General features: G+C 34.5%; 1 protein-coding gene across 1 annotated transcript in view; it reads right to left on the reverse strand.

Moving 5' to 3' along the window:
- Positions 1-15,447, reverse strand: part of RAB3GAP1 (RAB3 GTPase activating protein catalytic subunit 1) — a 28,199-nt gene extending 12,752 nt beyond the window's left edge. Inside the window, 16 exon segments of the mRNA XM_032216794.1 lie at positions 2,291-2,463; positions 2,698-2,796; positions 3,207-3,373; positions 3,902-3,994; positions 5,298-5,327; positions 5,330-5,370; positions 6,619-6,687; positions 6,847-6,928; positions 8,189-8,288; positions 9,322-9,487; positions 9,913-10,032; positions 10,313-10,391; positions 11,074-11,206; positions 11,984-12,059; positions 15,196-15,251; positions 15,412-15,447. Coding sequence (XP_032072685.1) covers positions 2,291-2,463; positions 2,698-2,796; positions 3,207-3,373; positions 3,902-3,994; positions 5,298-5,327; positions 5,330-5,370; positions 6,619-6,687; positions 6,847-6,928; positions 8,189-8,288; positions 9,322-9,487; positions 9,913-10,032; positions 10,313-10,391; positions 11,074-11,206; positions 11,984-12,059; positions 15,196-15,251; positions 15,412-15,429 — 1,502 coding nt within the window. The 5' untranslated portion in view covers positions 15,430-15,447.
- Between the last annotated feature and the right edge of the window lie 1,859 nt (positions 15,448-17,306).

Consider the following 17,306-nt stretch of genomic DNA (forward strand, 5'->3'; position numbering starts at 1 on the left):
GTGGCAAACAGGCAGCCCCCAGGCTGACATAGTTGGAGACAGCTCCAGAAAGAAAGAGAAGTGAAAGTGTTCCATCTGGTGAGGTTTTTTTTTCTTTTCTTTTAGAATATTGGCCTAAGAAACTTTTTTCTTAAGCTAAATTAGTCCTTTAAGTAAGAACAAAGTGGCGTACTTAATCCCTAATGGACTGACTCAGAAAGTTTTTCGCTCTTGCCTGTAACGATGTTTTGTGGATTGAAGTGATTGCAACATTTCCTGTTTCTCCGTTTGATCTTTTTTCCTCTATTTCTTTTTACTACTATTAACTTTTTTGGTTTAAGTTAAAAAATGTTTTACTTTAATAAACTTCTCCTTCTACTTGTTATAATATCATATTAAAGATGCTTAAGGAAAAAGTCTTTAAAATAGTTGAATCTGCCACTTGGAAGTCTAAGACTGAAGTTTTTTTCCCTTTTGCTGTTGCAACAAATGTATCCTTTGTTAACTCCTATTTGACGACACTGACTTTGCAACAGAAGGGTTTGGAACTTGTTTTTAAAACCTGATAAAAACTCAAGGCCACAAATAGTCTACTGCTGGAGCATGTGGAAAATATTTTGGCAAGAATTGGAAAAGGAAAGAAAAAAACTTGAACCCTTCTTTTTTGAAAACCATAAAAGAACATCTGCTTAAGATTCAAAATAAAAATAGATATATTCTTCAAAAACTTGTGACAGGCTAGAGTGGCAGAAAGTACCAAACTCCTCTCTTTGCTTTTTCCTTATATTTCTTTTTACTCTAAAAAATGGATCAATACTCAGATGAAGAAAATTTGACAATTCAAAACATTTTGGCTGGACTTCAAAACATCTCAAAAGGACTTGAGAGATTTGACAAGAAATGGGACAGACTATGGGATATCACAAAAAAAGATGATGGGGTTGCAGCCCCAGAAATTAAAGAAGCGAATGAAAATATAGAAAACAAAGATAAGAAGTTAGATGAATTTATTAATGGAGTAAACGTGAGTGAAGGTGGAAAGAAGGGAAGCTGGAAAAGTGACTTTGATAATTTGGTGCTTCATCCCAAACCCCAAGATGCAGGAGAAAAAGAAAGAGCGAAAAAGATGGACTTAATAAGACAAATCTATCCAGAAATAAACCTGACAACCAAAGTTAAACTTACATTAATAACAACTCAACAGCAACAAAACTACATGAGAGATCTTTTAAGCTACAAAGTGCGGAGAGAAGTCTTAAACCCTGGAAAGGTTCGGGAAAGGGAATCGACACAACAGCTGGCAAGAGACAAACGACCATTTTGTTACTGGAAAGACACTGGTTAACAATACTAGTTGATGAAAAAAAGCTAGTTAATTATTGATGATTAATAAGTAGAGATTTTAGTACTTTATAGACTGTTCTAGATTACCATTGAATGTACATTCGTTAACATATAATTTACTATGATATTAATAGTGAAATGATAACCTTAATTAGGATAAATAACCGGGCCATAGAAATGTTAATGTATACTTTTGGTGATTGATAAGTAAAAATGTTAACATCTGATTGTCTTAGATGCTTAACGTTCTATTTTCTTAGCACGTAATTAACTAATTTGGGATTGAGGGAAATGACCTATAAATCTTATCAATAAATCATTGTTTAAAGATGGCTATAAAGGTATAATATTGTGTGGGCCTGTGGAGAAGTGAGGTGAGATAAACAGTAAATAACTTTTAGTCAACTACAATAATAATAAAGAAATGTTAATGGATAATATCTAATGATATATACAGGTGTGTTATGGGGGGGGGGAAATGCTTAGATATCTTACTTAACTGAAGTTGTTTTAGAATATGTCATAAAGGTCTAATGTTATTGTAGATCTTTTGAAACTGCAAATGAATGCCAGTAGGTTGTTGGATCTTTAAATATAAATGATTCTAGATAAAAACATGTTTAAATAATGGTAATTAAATGAAAATTGTGGTACAGGGATAGTAAAATACACATTTGGTTTTTTTTTACTTAAAATGTACAACTCAATTTGAATGAAGTATATGTTAGGATGGGAAGAAACGCACGGAATATATTTGTAACCAATTGATACGCTTTCTACAAGATGTAACGAAATATGATTCTTTTTGGGGGGTTTTGTTTTAACTAAAACAATAAAAAATATCAAAAAAGAAACTGATTGCGAATAACCTTTTCAGGTGGCAGTAACACTTCACTTTTCAAACTAACTCTGAGGGATGTTATTGATTTCCTATTAGTAATAACTAAATAATAGGCATAAAACTTACCCTGGGATGAAGAAGTTGTTCTCCCATCTATAGCGCATTTCCAAGACAAATTCCTGCCAGAGATGTGCAACCCCTTTGACTCCGCCATGATAAAAGTTGATCATACAAAGACAAAGAGCCAGTTTGTAGGTCAGACTGTCTGAAGGAGCAGATTTGAATTGGATGTAGAGATTCTACATAGGACAAATGAAAAGAATCTGTAAAATAGTATTAAACTTGTGCACAGAATTGCAAATTGTATTCTAAATTGTAGGATTTAGTTTTAATATGCACAATTGTTTTCTTTAAACAAAGCATTATGTACTTTTGAAAAGGCATTCCAATGAAACCCGTGAAATTTGCTTTTTCATTTGAATACAAGTAATTAAAATCCGGTACATGTTTTTCACATATGTATTTGAACTTACGGAGTCTTCATTATCTGGGGGTGGAATACTTCCTGTTGAAGTATTAGTTCTAGCTTCAGATCCATCTGCTGATTTGTCAACAGCATCAGGGAATAAATACTAAAAAGAAAAACACATAGCTTCAGCTTCCAATTTTTTTCACATGCATTAGATGTTACCATTTCATTGCTCTGAAACATGGCTACTAAACACCTAATCATTGTTTCTTCTGCTATGAAGCTATCAACAACACATTTTGTTTATCACCTGATGTGATTAATAGAGCATCAATCTGATCTCAAAAGCTAAATGCCTGATAGCAATCTCACTGTTGTTGATTTTTAATTGAGCCTTCTAAATGCTTTTTCGTGACAATGCCAGACATTTAGCAGCAATCCATTTTCAATGTGTGATTGCTAGAAGATCTCTATTTCCAGAGACAGGTCAGATTTGTTATTCAAGTGAAAGTTACCAAAAAAATCACTTTTGGCTCAGACAATTTATATAACTCATCATGAAATGTAACTTACCATGAGAACAGTATTCAGGACTTCATTATTTAAAGGGGATTCATCTATGCCTCTGTGCTTACGAATTTTTTTCTTTGCAGTGTGAACCATATTTGTCACAGACAATTTATGGATTGGGACTGGTGCTGGTTCTGTGAGCTTGGACAAAGCATGGCTTATATCGGCATCTACAAAATATCAAGATTTGGCAAAAGAAAAGTGATCCAAATTATTGATTTCCTTAGCATTTTTCCACCTTGCCTGACTTAACAATGGTAACCGAGACCAGAATTTCCATCACTAAGTGATATGGTTATAAACTATAACATTAAACAAATCACTGCAGGCCTTTAAAGGAGAATGTCACATGGTCGCCATTATGAATTTCCTGCTGGCTTCTCCACTAACTCTGCTTATAGGAAACTGGCAATGGCCACAAATTGCAATCACATGACCATTGAATATTGCAACTTTGTAACTCCAAGCAAGGAATCAGGAAACTAACCAATATTAGTAAAAGGACCAGTTTTAAATACTGCTCATTCAGTGTTATCATGTTCAAACGTCATGAAATGAGTGGTTGCTAAGTCAGGAACAGTTCTTTTTAAAAAAAATTCATAAACTGTTACTCATTGTTTTATTAAATATTACTTAGATGTTTTCACAAATCCAAGTGTTCCAATCTTTGATTGTTTCAGAAAAACTATGAATTTTACCTTTTCCTTCTTCTTCAAACGCTGATCTTCCAAGAATCTCATCAGTTGATTCTTTCCGCCGACATAATTTGAAAAATTCAGTAACAAAATCACCTGCAAGAGAAAATAATCATGCAAACCGTGAATTTTGCTCCATTTTATGACTTTTCTTGCCACAGTTAAATGAATCACTGCAGTTCTTAAATTAGTAACATGGTTGTTAAGTCAATCTGGTTTTTCCATTGAATTTGCTTGTCAGAAGGTCCCAAAAGGCAATCACATGATCCCGGGACACTGCAATAGTCATAAATGTGACTCACATTGCCAAGGATCTGAATTTTGATCACATGACCATGGGGATACTGCATGTGAAAGTGTGAAAAATGGTCACAAGTTCCTTTTTTCAGTGCCATTGTAACTTTGAACGGTCACCATATGAACTGTTGCAAGTCGATTGTGCCAAAACCATTAAGAAGATAAAGAGAATAAGGATTTCAAAATTAACTATGAATAGCTAACCATATAAATCAAGTTATTTATTCTTCTGTCAACACAAATCCCACATTTTAATTGGAAAAGATGTAATTGGCCAATGTTGGGTGAATATTCAACTGAGTTTGTTATTTTAAGACCTGAAACAAACTGTGTTCAAGCTCACTTAAATTTAAAATTAAGATACAAATTGCCTTCTTTGAAGTTTAGGGAGCTTTCTAGATCAGACATGTGCCATTAAGAATTGGTATAATTTATTGCTACCACAGAAGTTGAAACCCACATATGAATACTTAAGTATGGCAAATGAAGCCATAAAATTATTAGTTTTTAAAAAAATAAAATTTTACATTCAAAACATTCCAGTGCTATTTTTTCTGAAATAGAAATGTATTTTAAGACATAGAAAGAAATAGAAGATTGTTCTTACTGCATTCTTTATAAAATCTACATGAACTTTTCAGTGTCACATAGTACTATATCAACTTTATATCTTGCTGTAATACAGGTAGTCCTTGACTTATGACAATTGAGTCTGAAATGTCCATTGCTAAGTGAGACAGTTAAGTGTGTTTTGCCCCATCTTACAACTTTACTCGCCACAGTTAAGTGAATCACTGGGTTAATTTAGTAATCCAGTTGTTAAATGGATCTTGCTTCCCCATTGCTTGTCAGAAGGTTGAAAAGAGTGATCACATGACCTCAGGAGACTGCCATTGTCATATATGAGTCAGTTGCCAGTGTCCAAATTTTGATCACACGACCATGGGGATACCGCAATGGTTGTAAGTGTGAAAAATGGTCAGTTTTTTTCAATGCCATTTAACTTCAAGCAGTTATTAAAGGAACTGTTGTAATTCAAGGACTATCAGTAATGAGAAAGAAAAAAAAGGCAAAGGATAGAATAAATCTCGAGAATACTTACTCAGTAAGCACTGTGGATTATGAGCTTTTTGACTCTCACAGACCACTGAGGTGCTTGCGCAGGATCCAGGTCTCTTTAAAAAAAAAGTTAACTTTGTTTCACCCAAACACTTAAAAGCAGTGTTTGAATAAAAACACTGAGTTTTGATAATGATCTTTAGCATACTCTTAAACCCCATTCCCCATCTTTTAGTATCTCTGCCATTTTTGACTAATATGTTTGTTTTTATAATCTAAAAGATGCAATGGCTTGTCTAGACAATTTTGAATTAAAGCAATTTTCTGAAAAATTTCCCCATGTTAATTATTTTAATTAGCATATTAATCTCAATAGCAATAGCAATTAGACTTATATACCGCTTCATAGGGCTTTCAGCCCTCTCGAAGCGGTTTACAGAGTCAGCATTTCGCCCCCACAGTCTGGGTCCTCATTTCACCCACCTCGGAAGGATGGAAGGCTGAGTCAACCTTGAGCCGGTGAGATTAGAACCGCTGAACTGCAGATAACAGTCAGCTGAAGTGGCCTGCAGTGCTGCACCCTAACCACTGTGCCACCTCGGCTCAATGTGTGTAGTGGATTTCTGAGGCCCTCAGGGTGGTAAATAAAAGGACCCAAATCTCCATTCCCATGAGCTCCTTGGGTCTTCACTCGTTTCAATTTCTCCTAGGATAGTTCCTGCTGCCACTATTTTATTTTCCAGGGGATGCCTCACCTAGAAATCATTCCCTAATTCCAGGGTATGGGAAGGCTCACACTCTATGCTGCTTTTCTTGTGATTCTAGCTCAATTTCTTAGAACAATGTCTTGAAAAGCAGCCACCACTTAATTCTGAAACTGCCAAACTTTTCCTAAAAGAAAAAACAATTCCTAAGTATTGGGAATTACTTAGTATTGGTATAAAAGTCATTCAAGAATAGACTGCTTGAAATACAGCAAGTTCTCTTTCAACTAAGGTTTTTATGCAGATGTTAGATTACCACTGATCACTTCCTGCTTTATTTTCATTAGATTCTTTCAAACAAAAACCAATAGTCACATAAGAAAAAAGTATTACTGCATAGTGCACTTTATTCAGAGTGAATGGATTCAACTGCATCTCTTATTAAATGGATGTACATTCACATTAACAACGTTAATCTTAATATTATTACAAACATTACTACAACGTTCATTCTATAGGAAGCATTGTTGTATAGAATTGAAAACTTAAAATACAATTTTAATTATATTTATTCTATGGGAAATGGAAAAGTTTGACTAAAATAAAAATTCTGGAATTCTGAACTATAAAATCTAATCAAACAGAAAAGTATGTACTTACGAATAAACATCATTGTCCACAATTATGCCCTCTGTTAAATGGGGCCATGTAGCTGCTAAATGGAGTTCACTGGAAGTAGAAGCATTACTTTTATAAGTTTTGAAATTATAACAAAACAAGTATTAGCAAGAACACTTATCAAACACCTTATTATATGTTGCACAATGTAGCTGCATAAGCAATAGTTCTATTAAAAAGATATTTGAAATAATAATAAAAACGACTTACCTAATAGGATCCTCACAGGCACCAAATGGTAACTTTCCAAATTCTACACCTCCAACTTCACCTCCAACTAAAGCATCTATATCTATTGGCCAAACATATTGTTATGTTTATATAGTTATACATACATACATAAAAAATATTTTGTCATATTATTCTACATTAAATATATATTCTAATTCCTACCACCTGAGGAAAGGATGATATTGCCACAACAAACCAATAAGATCATCTTAGACACAAAAGTTTAATCTTTTTCTTAATGTTGATCTCACCTTTTATGAGAGACAGTGGAATGAAGAATTAAAAAAAAAGTTTTGTACAGTTTCTATACAACCTCTTCTTGAAAAAAGTTCAGATTCTTCAGTTTTGCAATCATTAGTGTTATGGAGATGGTAGTAGAAAATATGTGCAGATAGTCCTTGACTTACAACCACAATTGAGCCCAAAATTTGTTGCAAAGTGAAACAATTATGAAGTGAATCACTGCAGTTAAGTTTGTAATATGGTTGTTAAATGAATCTATCTTCCTCATTAACTTCTTGATTCTTGAGCAACTAAATCGACTATAAAGAATGAAGTATCATAAAACAAATTTTTAAAAAATTATAAAAAAGCAAAAAGGACAAATACATTTATAGAAGAAAATGTTTGTAGCTCAAGGGTGAATTGTGGAATCCTTGGTGCTCTCTGAGTTTCTTGCAGATATTTCATTATCAAACTAAATAACATCTAGATGTTATCTAGTTTACTTACCTAGATCTGGAAGAAAACAGCCAAGGACCCTACCAATAAAATTTGCTATTGTGTTTTACAGTGAGGAACATGTCTTTTTTCCCCTTACCCTAGTCTTAAAGCAGCTGTCACAAAATATTTCATATACGTTAACATTTTAATTTACCATATTTTTCAGAGTATAAGATGCACCAAGATTTTTAAGAGGCAAATTAAAAAAAAAGTTTTTGCACTCTGACCTCCCAAAAACGGCCCATTTTTTGTCAAAAAAAGGCATGCAAAAATGGCCTGTTTTTCATCCATTTTTGCCCTCTCCACCCCCCAGGAGCACTCTGGAAGCCTCTTAAAGGCTATGCACGGATATTTTTGCAAAGGAGGTGGGGTTTTGGGAGGCCAAAAATACTGCATTCAGTGTATAAGACGCACCCAGATTTTCACCCTCTTTTCTGAGGGAAAAGGATGTGTCTTATACCCCCCAAAATACGGTATCTGTCCTATAAACAAAACAGGGGAAAGAAGAAAAGAATTCATGTTGCATATTTCTTTGGTTCTAATCTACTTTTGTACTAAATTCCACAACATGAAATTATCATACAAATAAGTTTCCTACCTGGAGGTTGTTGAGGCCAGAAATACTGCTGCCAATCTTGAAGTATATATGTAAGCCTAATACTTATATTAATTGCAGGCAGTGGAGTTAACGGGCAGCCCTGGAAAACATACCAATAAGAATAATCACAAAAAATGTGAGGTCCAAACCATTAGGCATTCCTAATCTTGTGTTTTAACTCAGATAATATAACAGAAAATATTTCTGAAGGACACATTTTCAAAATTGTATATGAATACTTTTTGCAATCAGCTGAATTCTACCAATGTCCTTCTGAACCACTTTAAAGTTCAAACTAAGACTGATTCACAAAAAATACATTTCTTGTGAGCATTGTATTTGAAATGACGTAATTTGTGAGATGAAAGACTTTCCCCAGGCATTGGATATGTGACAGAGAACAACAGAAGTCACTTTCAATCATTCTGTATTGAACTGAAAAGACAGAACTTTAAATTTTGAAACCTTTCCCTGCTTATACTGTTCATATTTAATCAGATTAAAAAGAGTAGGAATAAAAACTAAGGAAAACTGAAGTCTGAATAAATTATAAATGGTACATGATGTAGCACAATCTTCAAAAATGTTTAATCTGCATGGCATTTCTGAGTAACCTCACCTAAAGTGGCCCATTCAAAATACAGGTAGTCCTTGCTTAATGGCCATTCATTTAACAACTGTTCACAGTTGCTAGTCCTGGAAAAGTAATGTACAATCAATCCTTGTATTTACAACCATCGCAGCATCCTTGAGGTCACATGATAGTGATCCAGGTGCTTAGCAACCAGCTCACACTTACAATAGTTCCAGCATCCTGCAATCACATCATAAGTCATATCTGACCTTCCCATCTGGCTTCTGACAAGCAAAGTCAACAGGGAAGCTGGCAGAAGGTTGCAAGTTGTGATCAACTGATATCTCACTTAATGACCATGGCAAAAAAAAGGTTGTAAAGTCAGATACAGTCAGATGGTGCCTCACTTAATAAACACAATACTTAACAACTTATATTCTGATCTCTACTGTGGTTGAGAACTAACTGTAGCATAAAAGTTACTGCACTTGCTACTTTTGGGAATATCATTTGGGGCATCTTCATGCACCTACCACATGCATATACAAACTATACTCACAATCTTAGATTTGAAGATATCCAACAATCCAGATAAGTGACTATATTGACTGGGTACTTTGCGAAGGTGAACCATTTCAAAGTCAGTTCTGACTCCAGGACCTTGACACTCCCCAACATACATTTTCCGGTGTCTGTGATGAATTTGCACAAATACTGGCACCTGGCTGAAAAATATTGAAAATGTTTTCAAATAAAGATGATTTTACTCTAGGAGGACTAGACTGATTAAAATTACTAATGTAGAGTTTGAGGGGGGGGGGGACCACACTGAAAACTCAGCAAAGAAGCAATTTTATATCATCTTTTTTTTTGCTTGTTGTTAGCATCTTGTCTTGTTTCTGCAAGCTAGTAAAACAAGGTTCTTCATGTGCATCTACTTTGCTATAACAGCTAATGCAGGATTATAAAACTTAACTTTACCACTGTATATAAACAGAGGTCTAGTCCTGTTCCCTTCCAGCATTGAAGATGTTATTTAGTTGGATAATGAAACATCTGCACAGAAACAATCAAGCTCAAAGACACCAAGAACCCCACAGTTCAACCCTGAGGTACAAATATCCTCTTCTATTGGTAAAACTTTACTTACCAGCCTGTGTTGCCCAATGCAATAGAAACTGAACTCAGAAGGAGATTACATTTGGATTCGCTAAGAACTGCCTCATTGTTTGCTGCTGGTGCAATAACTACAAGTTCACGTAAGCCATACCTAGAACAAATGAAATATTCCACTAAATTTGGATTTCAAAAATTAAGAGGATTAAGATGCATCTATCTCTCACTGTTATTTTAATATTAAAACAATGGTCTCTAAAGATTTAACATGATCTAACATCAGGCAAAAACACTATATTAACAATATTCTTTTTGATGTATTGCATTTTGTGGCATAAATAATTAGTCTATGTAATATATTCTTTAATCATAATTAAAAATTCTTACAATTAATTTCTTAAATTAAAATGTAAGATTTTAAATAATAGACATACCATCTTACTAGACAGTGAGCTCTAGGAGGGAAATCATTGTTCATGCATAGAAGATCTTGCATAGCAACAGGAAGAACATCTGTTAAACCATTAAAGATGAAACATTTAAAGTCTTTAAGGTTTCAACTAGAACAAAGGTTTTGATTAAATAGCCAACATGTGTTATTTGCTTTTTAGTCCAAATAAATAATTTAATTAAATTTAGTAAGGCATAAATCAATTTAATTATTGTAAATACTAGTTGTTCTCCTAAATACACTTTCACAACTACTAAATAAAAAATAAGCATATCAGACCTTGGTTTTCTTTCTTCCTTTGAGTCAGTCAGTCCCTGAACAAGTCCTTGCATTTTTTAGGTAAGATTTTGGAAGTGGCTTGCCATTGATGCTTCCTAGGGCTGACAGTAACTGGTCCAAGGTCACCCAGCTGACTTTGTGCCAGCTCAAACTGGTACAAACTATACCAAATCAGTTCCTATCAACCTATATATTTCCCTCTTCGACTGTCTAATGAAAATGGAAGTTTTTAAAAATGTTACCATATATCTGTAGGCTCCTTTAATGAGCAAGTTATCAAATATATAATTTATTAGACTATAACATTGTCTGTTAGTAAGTACTAACTTCACAGTGTATCACATTAAAAAGTGATGTTTTCAGCTATCCAGTGTCAGTTGACACGGATATAGGCAGCATAGAAATTAAATAAAACAATAGATGCTATGAGCTTAAAAAAAATTGAGCACATAAAAATGTACTCACCTTCTACTAGTTCATCTTTTGCATTTTTATCAGTTGATTTTTGGGCTAAATAATGATGCGTCACGGAGAATCGAAAATCAGCAAAAGTAATTTCATCAGATTTCTCTTCCCATGTTTCAGTTGTATATACACCCTATATATCAGACATAATTATGTGTTTAGAAAAGTTATCTGAAATACTTTTAATCATATTTCATAGGAAATACCAGTTAAAAAATCGACATGCTACTCCAAAAAGCATTTTTATGTTTATTCTTATAAAAATTCTGAAAAATTTAACAAAATAGAAATATAATTTCATTCCTTTGAACCTCCATTGGCTCTTTCTTCCTAATCTATGGATTCGTACTTTGTTTCATTTTTAAATCAAAGTAGATATAAATCAATTATTTAAAAAATAAAATCTTTTCTTTAAATGTTTCATAAAAATAATCACAAGCTCAAAGACAGAAGAACAAAAAAGATTATTAGTATAATTTAAAAGCTGATGATTCTAATTCTCCTTGTATAACTCTTCAAAATATTCAGAGCAATCAACTGAACTGGAACTGACTTTTAATGACTTCATAAGTATGCATTTGCTTGCTTGACACTTAGGAATAGCATTCCATTTTTGGTGTTTAATGAATCTGAAAAAGACGTAATGAAGTAATTGTTTTATATGTTATGTATCTTGTAAAGATGATAACTTTATCATTCAATAATAAAAATATATTCAGATTATGTGAAACAACAGTGCCTTTTTATTAGAAATAATCACAGAATATTCCAAACTGGTGAACTAGCAACTAAAATTGTTTTGCTAATTTAAATTAAGGCTACACTATATTTTCACACATTGATTCACTGTGATTTACTTTTCCTTATGTTTACATTGGCCTCTAAATAATTCCAAAGCAAACATCCTTACCTTTTCTGAAGGTTTGCCTGAAGAAATGTTAATAAGTTTCCAGTCATTCAAAACTTCTTCAACTCTGGAAATAAACCTAATGAGAAAATGTTTGAAAATCATTAGTATTAAAATCCATGTTTCTAAAAATAAACATAATTCAACAACTTACTTTTTTTGCTTAATTTAAATAAAATTTCATATTAAATACATTTTTCCAAAGTTTAAAACAACAGCTATCAAATGATGAATCACAAAAAGATCAAGAAAATGTGCTATACACAACAATATATTAGAGCTAGGGTCTTTTGAACTAGTTTATGATAAAATAATTCCAAAGAAATTGGAAAGAATCCACACAAAGTCCTGTACAGATCTACAACTGATCATATTCAGGGGAAAAAAGGCTAAGCTAGCACATATAATTTATAGAAGAAATGTATTGAAAAATCAAACATTATTAGGGAAATATCACACAAAGCATTAAAAGTAAATGTCATTATCCTGAATTGGCATTCCAGGCTCAGGCATAACTCAACACAAGTTAATAAACAAGGAAGTCAAAAGCAATGCTGACCCATAGTCCTCAACTTACAACCAAAATTCAGCCTCAAGTTTCCATTATTAAATAAGGCAATTGTTAAGTGAGTTTTGCCCCATTTTATAATCATTTTGCTATAGTTATTAAGCAAAACACTGCCGTTAAGTGAATTATGCCATCATTAAGTGAATCTGACGTTCCCCATTGACTTTGTCGGAAGCTGGCTGGAAAGATTTCAAATGGTGATCACATGTCCTGAAACAATGCAACCATCATTGGGTAACCAGAGATGCTGCATGGTCATAAGTGTGAAAACAATCATAAATCACTGTTTCAGTGCCATGGTAACTTTAAACAATCATTAAATGAAGGGCTTTAATTTGAGGACTACCTGCACTTTGAAATGATGAATCAGATCGTAATAATGATATGTATTAATCAAAAACAGATTTTTAATATTCAGTTTAACCAAACTGACGGGCTGATTATTTTGCAAGTTGTGAAGTTATTGTCTCCTCTGACTCATTTGGAACTTTAAGACTCACTTTCATCAATTTCATCACTGTCTAATGACATTTGCTAAAGATCACAGCTTGATCTGATGGAGAGAATTAATAGAGCTTGAAGCCATAAGCTGTATGGTATCATAGCGGATATATTAGCACTTTGACCTATTCATTTCCCATTTTATATTTAATTAATATGTAAAAATTCCTGTACATTTTCCTCTTCTTTGCCTTGAACAAAACAAATATACTGAGGGGGGAAAAAGCACATACAAAATACTATTGTAAGATGTCAACTTAATTAATTTTCTTATAAATATTTTAGAAAATATGTTCTATTGAATGAAATGAAATTTACTTTTAAGAAAGCATACTCAAAATTAATAGATAACTATTTCTAATAAATATGGACAGTAGCTGAAACATAAAATAACTTCATTAGTCATAGCTAGATAGCCCATTTCTGCTTAACATAGCATAATTTCAGAGCACCCTTACAGAAATGTTGAAACAGGTTCTTAAATAGAAAATTTTGTAATTCATAAATTCATATCTGCATCTTGTAATATCAGACAGTTGATATATTCTGTACATTCTGAGTCACATCCCTTCATCAAGGAACCTGATAGAATCCAGAAAAGGAATAATTCTCTGTCACAGTGCTGACCTAATTAAACAACAGCCTTCCATCTTCAGAGATTCAAACAACCCTAATTTTATTTTCCTCACTGTTCAACAGCAACCTTTTTTTTTAATTCGGGGAACCCTTTGAGACTCATTTCTTTTCCTGACTCCTCAGCATCACTGTTAGCTGGAAAAAATGCACTTTTCCATTCAAGCCATTTTTAAATTCTGTTCAACTGTGTTCTATTCTACATGTTTTTTTGGCAGGTCTTTTTTTTTTTTTTAAAAAATAGTTTGTCATTGTTTCCTTCCAAGAACTGAGAGAAAGTGACTAGCCCACAATCACTTTCTGCCTAAGGCAGGACTAGAACTCAGTCTCCCAATTTCTAGCCATTAAACCAGTGGTTCTCAACCTTTCCAATGCCGCAACCCTTTAATACAGTTCCTCATGTTGTGGTGACCCCCCAACCATAAAGTTGGTGTCTTGGTTCCTAAGACCATCGAAAATGTGTGTTTTCCAATGGTCTTAGGCGAACCCTGTGAAAGGGTTGTTCAACCCCCAAAGGGGTCCCGACTCACAGGTTGAGAACCACTGCATTAAACCAAGCTAGCCCTCTTATTAAACTGTGTTGTACAAAAGCAAAATATTTGTAGTAGCTAACAAAAAAAAATAATTTTATGCAATGTATTAGAATAATTCATTGAAGAAGATGTGAATTATGGCAGAAATATCATATGCCTGGCAATTGTTTTGATTGCCCTCTCAAAAACTTAGGCCCCTAGAAATGTAGCAAGAACCCAGGAAATTGATACAGCTGGTGATGAAGACCACTGCTCTATACTTTTATTTTTCATTCTATATACTACCCAAAGTTGTCGACAAGTTTGGCAACCTAATTGAAATATAAATAAAGAAGTACATAACTACCCAGAGCAACTTTATATTACAGGCGCTGTATCAGCATTTATTCTACATGTTTTTCAAATATTTTGTCATATTTGTCTTCAGTATCTTTTGTGAACTGGATCATTCACCCACAAAAAATATCCTTACTATACCTGAGTTGCCAAGTAATAGCAAGCAACGTAAACCTGGAAACTTTTTCACCTGTCCAATGTTAAGTACATGTATACTTAAGTACATGTATATGTTAAGTAACTATATAATCAATCTACAGAAGATATTTATAGGTATCTCTTAAATACCAGACATTCTAAGCAAAAAGGGGCCTTCAATGGAACAACCTGGGTTCACTTAGCTGTTAAGTATGCATTCCCCAATGTCCTATCATATTTTCCTCACAAATGCTGCTATTAGGAGTCCTCTCTTCCAATGTGACCAACCACTGTCGGCAATGCAAGACTCCCAACAAACTCTTTCTCGTGAGTTACCCGTTTACATTTGCATCCGACAAAGCAATTCCAGATACAAAAATAAAATACAAAACCGAAGCCAGACGAAAGACCCGGGACAACGCGGGGTTCTCTAAACATAACTGCATCGATGCCAACGCAGGTAAGAAGGAGGGAAGAGAGACACCGCGGAAAGGTGAGGCACTTACCTCTCCCACTCGGAGGCGGTGGTGAAATCCGTGATCTCGAACACTTCGGACTCCGGCTGTGGAAAAAAATAAAATAAAATAAGGAAGCAGCAAGTGAAGTACCGAGCGGACAAAGAAAAGGGTTAAAAAGCACCGGCACCGCAGCGCCACTTTCCCGCTAGCCCGAAAGGGGAAGGAGGGAGGGGGGCTGAGGGGGTTTTAACCCGGCGAACGAACCTCACTGTCGGCCGCCATCTTGAGAAGCAGCGTCCCGAAGGGCATGATGGGAGGGAGACAAGACGGCGCGCGGCACGTGGCACAGCGGCATAGGGGCGGGAGTGTGGGGGTGGGGAAACCTTCCTGAGGGCCGGAGGGTCTGAGGGGAATTTGGTTTCCCCCTTCTTTTGTTACTGGGTCGCCGTATTGCGCGGGACAAGGGGAGGGGGGGGGGGTTCCTGTTTAGGCTTGGGATGAAGAGGCTTGTGGAAATAGATCTTGGCGATCCGTATTGTGTTGTCGAGATAAATTGACAACTGCAGGAATGTGATCAGGGAATCGAGTTCCAGTGGCTGATGTCCTGATGTTAGTTTATTGCCGCAAAGATGAGAAAGTCGATTGGGGGAAACTGAGAGGGCAAGAGAAAAAAGAAAGTGCTCCTGCGTTTAATCCTGTGGAAAATTAAGATGGGGTGCACTGTTTCCTCTGGGCCTCACAAAATGGGTGGCTGGTTTTAAATCATCCTAGGAGCTTCTTGTTTTTTGGTAAAGTTTTTTTATTTTTTTCATTTTCATAACATATAATCACATGTATACTATTACATAGCCAGCATCGTATTGTATTATTAAATGTTTACAACAATTCCTTTTACCATCAACTCCCAAAAAACAATTATTGGCTCTTCTTCTCTCCATACACCATATTTGTACCTTATCCATCACTTTCTTCTCCCTCTCTCATCCCTCTCCCTACCTCCTTTCTTCCCTCTGTCATCCTTCCCTTCTCTACTTCCCCTTCCTCTCTCCTTCTCTCCCCTTTCCACTCCTCATTTCTCTCCTCCTCTTCCCCCTTTCTTGCCCTCTCTTCTTCCCTTACCTCACCTTTTCTTCCCACTCTTCATTTACTTGGTGTATTTCAGCTTCTGAGCAAGCTCCATTTTGTGTTGATGGTATTTATAGTTCCTTTTCTATATACATATTTCATTTTAAGATATATATATAATACACCCCCAATTTGTGATTCTGTCTTTTAATCTCAATAGTTTCCCATTGTAGGTGTATTTCATGTTCCCTCTCCATTTTTCCATATCTTGGATTAGTTTATCCTTAATTATATAGAATAACAAGCAGTAAACATCTCACTTTATTCATCATCTTAAAAGTTCTATATATATATCCATGTTTCATATATTTTAACCCATGCTTAGTTGTCCTATTGTCATTTTTAGTCAATTCACAACTCAGTTCAATTATCATGTATAAAAGTGAATCACAAACCTCTGCTTTACAATCTCCCCATATCAGTTTCATATTTATCCATATTCCATAAATTTTGGGCTTTGTTTAATTATCTTTCCATTATTACATTAAACCAGTTAGCAACTCCATTTTATTGTCATATTTAGGAATAAAACCCTTATCTTGCTTTATATTTTCCCATATCTAGATGTCTGGTTTTTCCTAGTAAGGCTTTTGTCCCACTTCTATGTTCCTGTCTTTTCCACTCTCCACGCTCATCAATTTTTCCCAGGCCACCCTCAAAGGATATTATGCTCAAAATATATCAATTGGAACAAGCTTATAAACAGCCAAAATCGGGTACATTTCTCTTTTGCCTCCTGCTTTTCCAAATTCTGATTTATGGAAGTTGGTTAATTAAAACCTCCCGCACAGTCAAGGTTAAGTTATCCATTATCAGTGAGAAGTGCTTTTTTTTATTATATTAGTGGAAAGAAATTCAAACACAGTAAAAGTAAATTCTTCGGAATATTTGGTTTCTACTTCAAATCCAAAACCAAATTTAGAGTTTATAATTGAGTGAGTTTGTCACTTCTCTACTTTCTATCTTTTTGTCCACAATTGTTTCAAGCAAATAGCTTTTGGGGGGACTGGTGTTTCAACCACCCATTTTCCTTT

The sequence above is a fragment of the Thamnophis elegans genome, chromosome 1, assembly GCF_009769535.1.
Source record: "Thamnophis elegans isolate rThaEle1 chromosome 1, rThaEle1.pri, whole genome shotgun sequence".
NCBI lineage: Eukaryota > Metazoa > Chordata > Lepidosauria > Squamata > Colubridae > Thamnophis > Thamnophis elegans.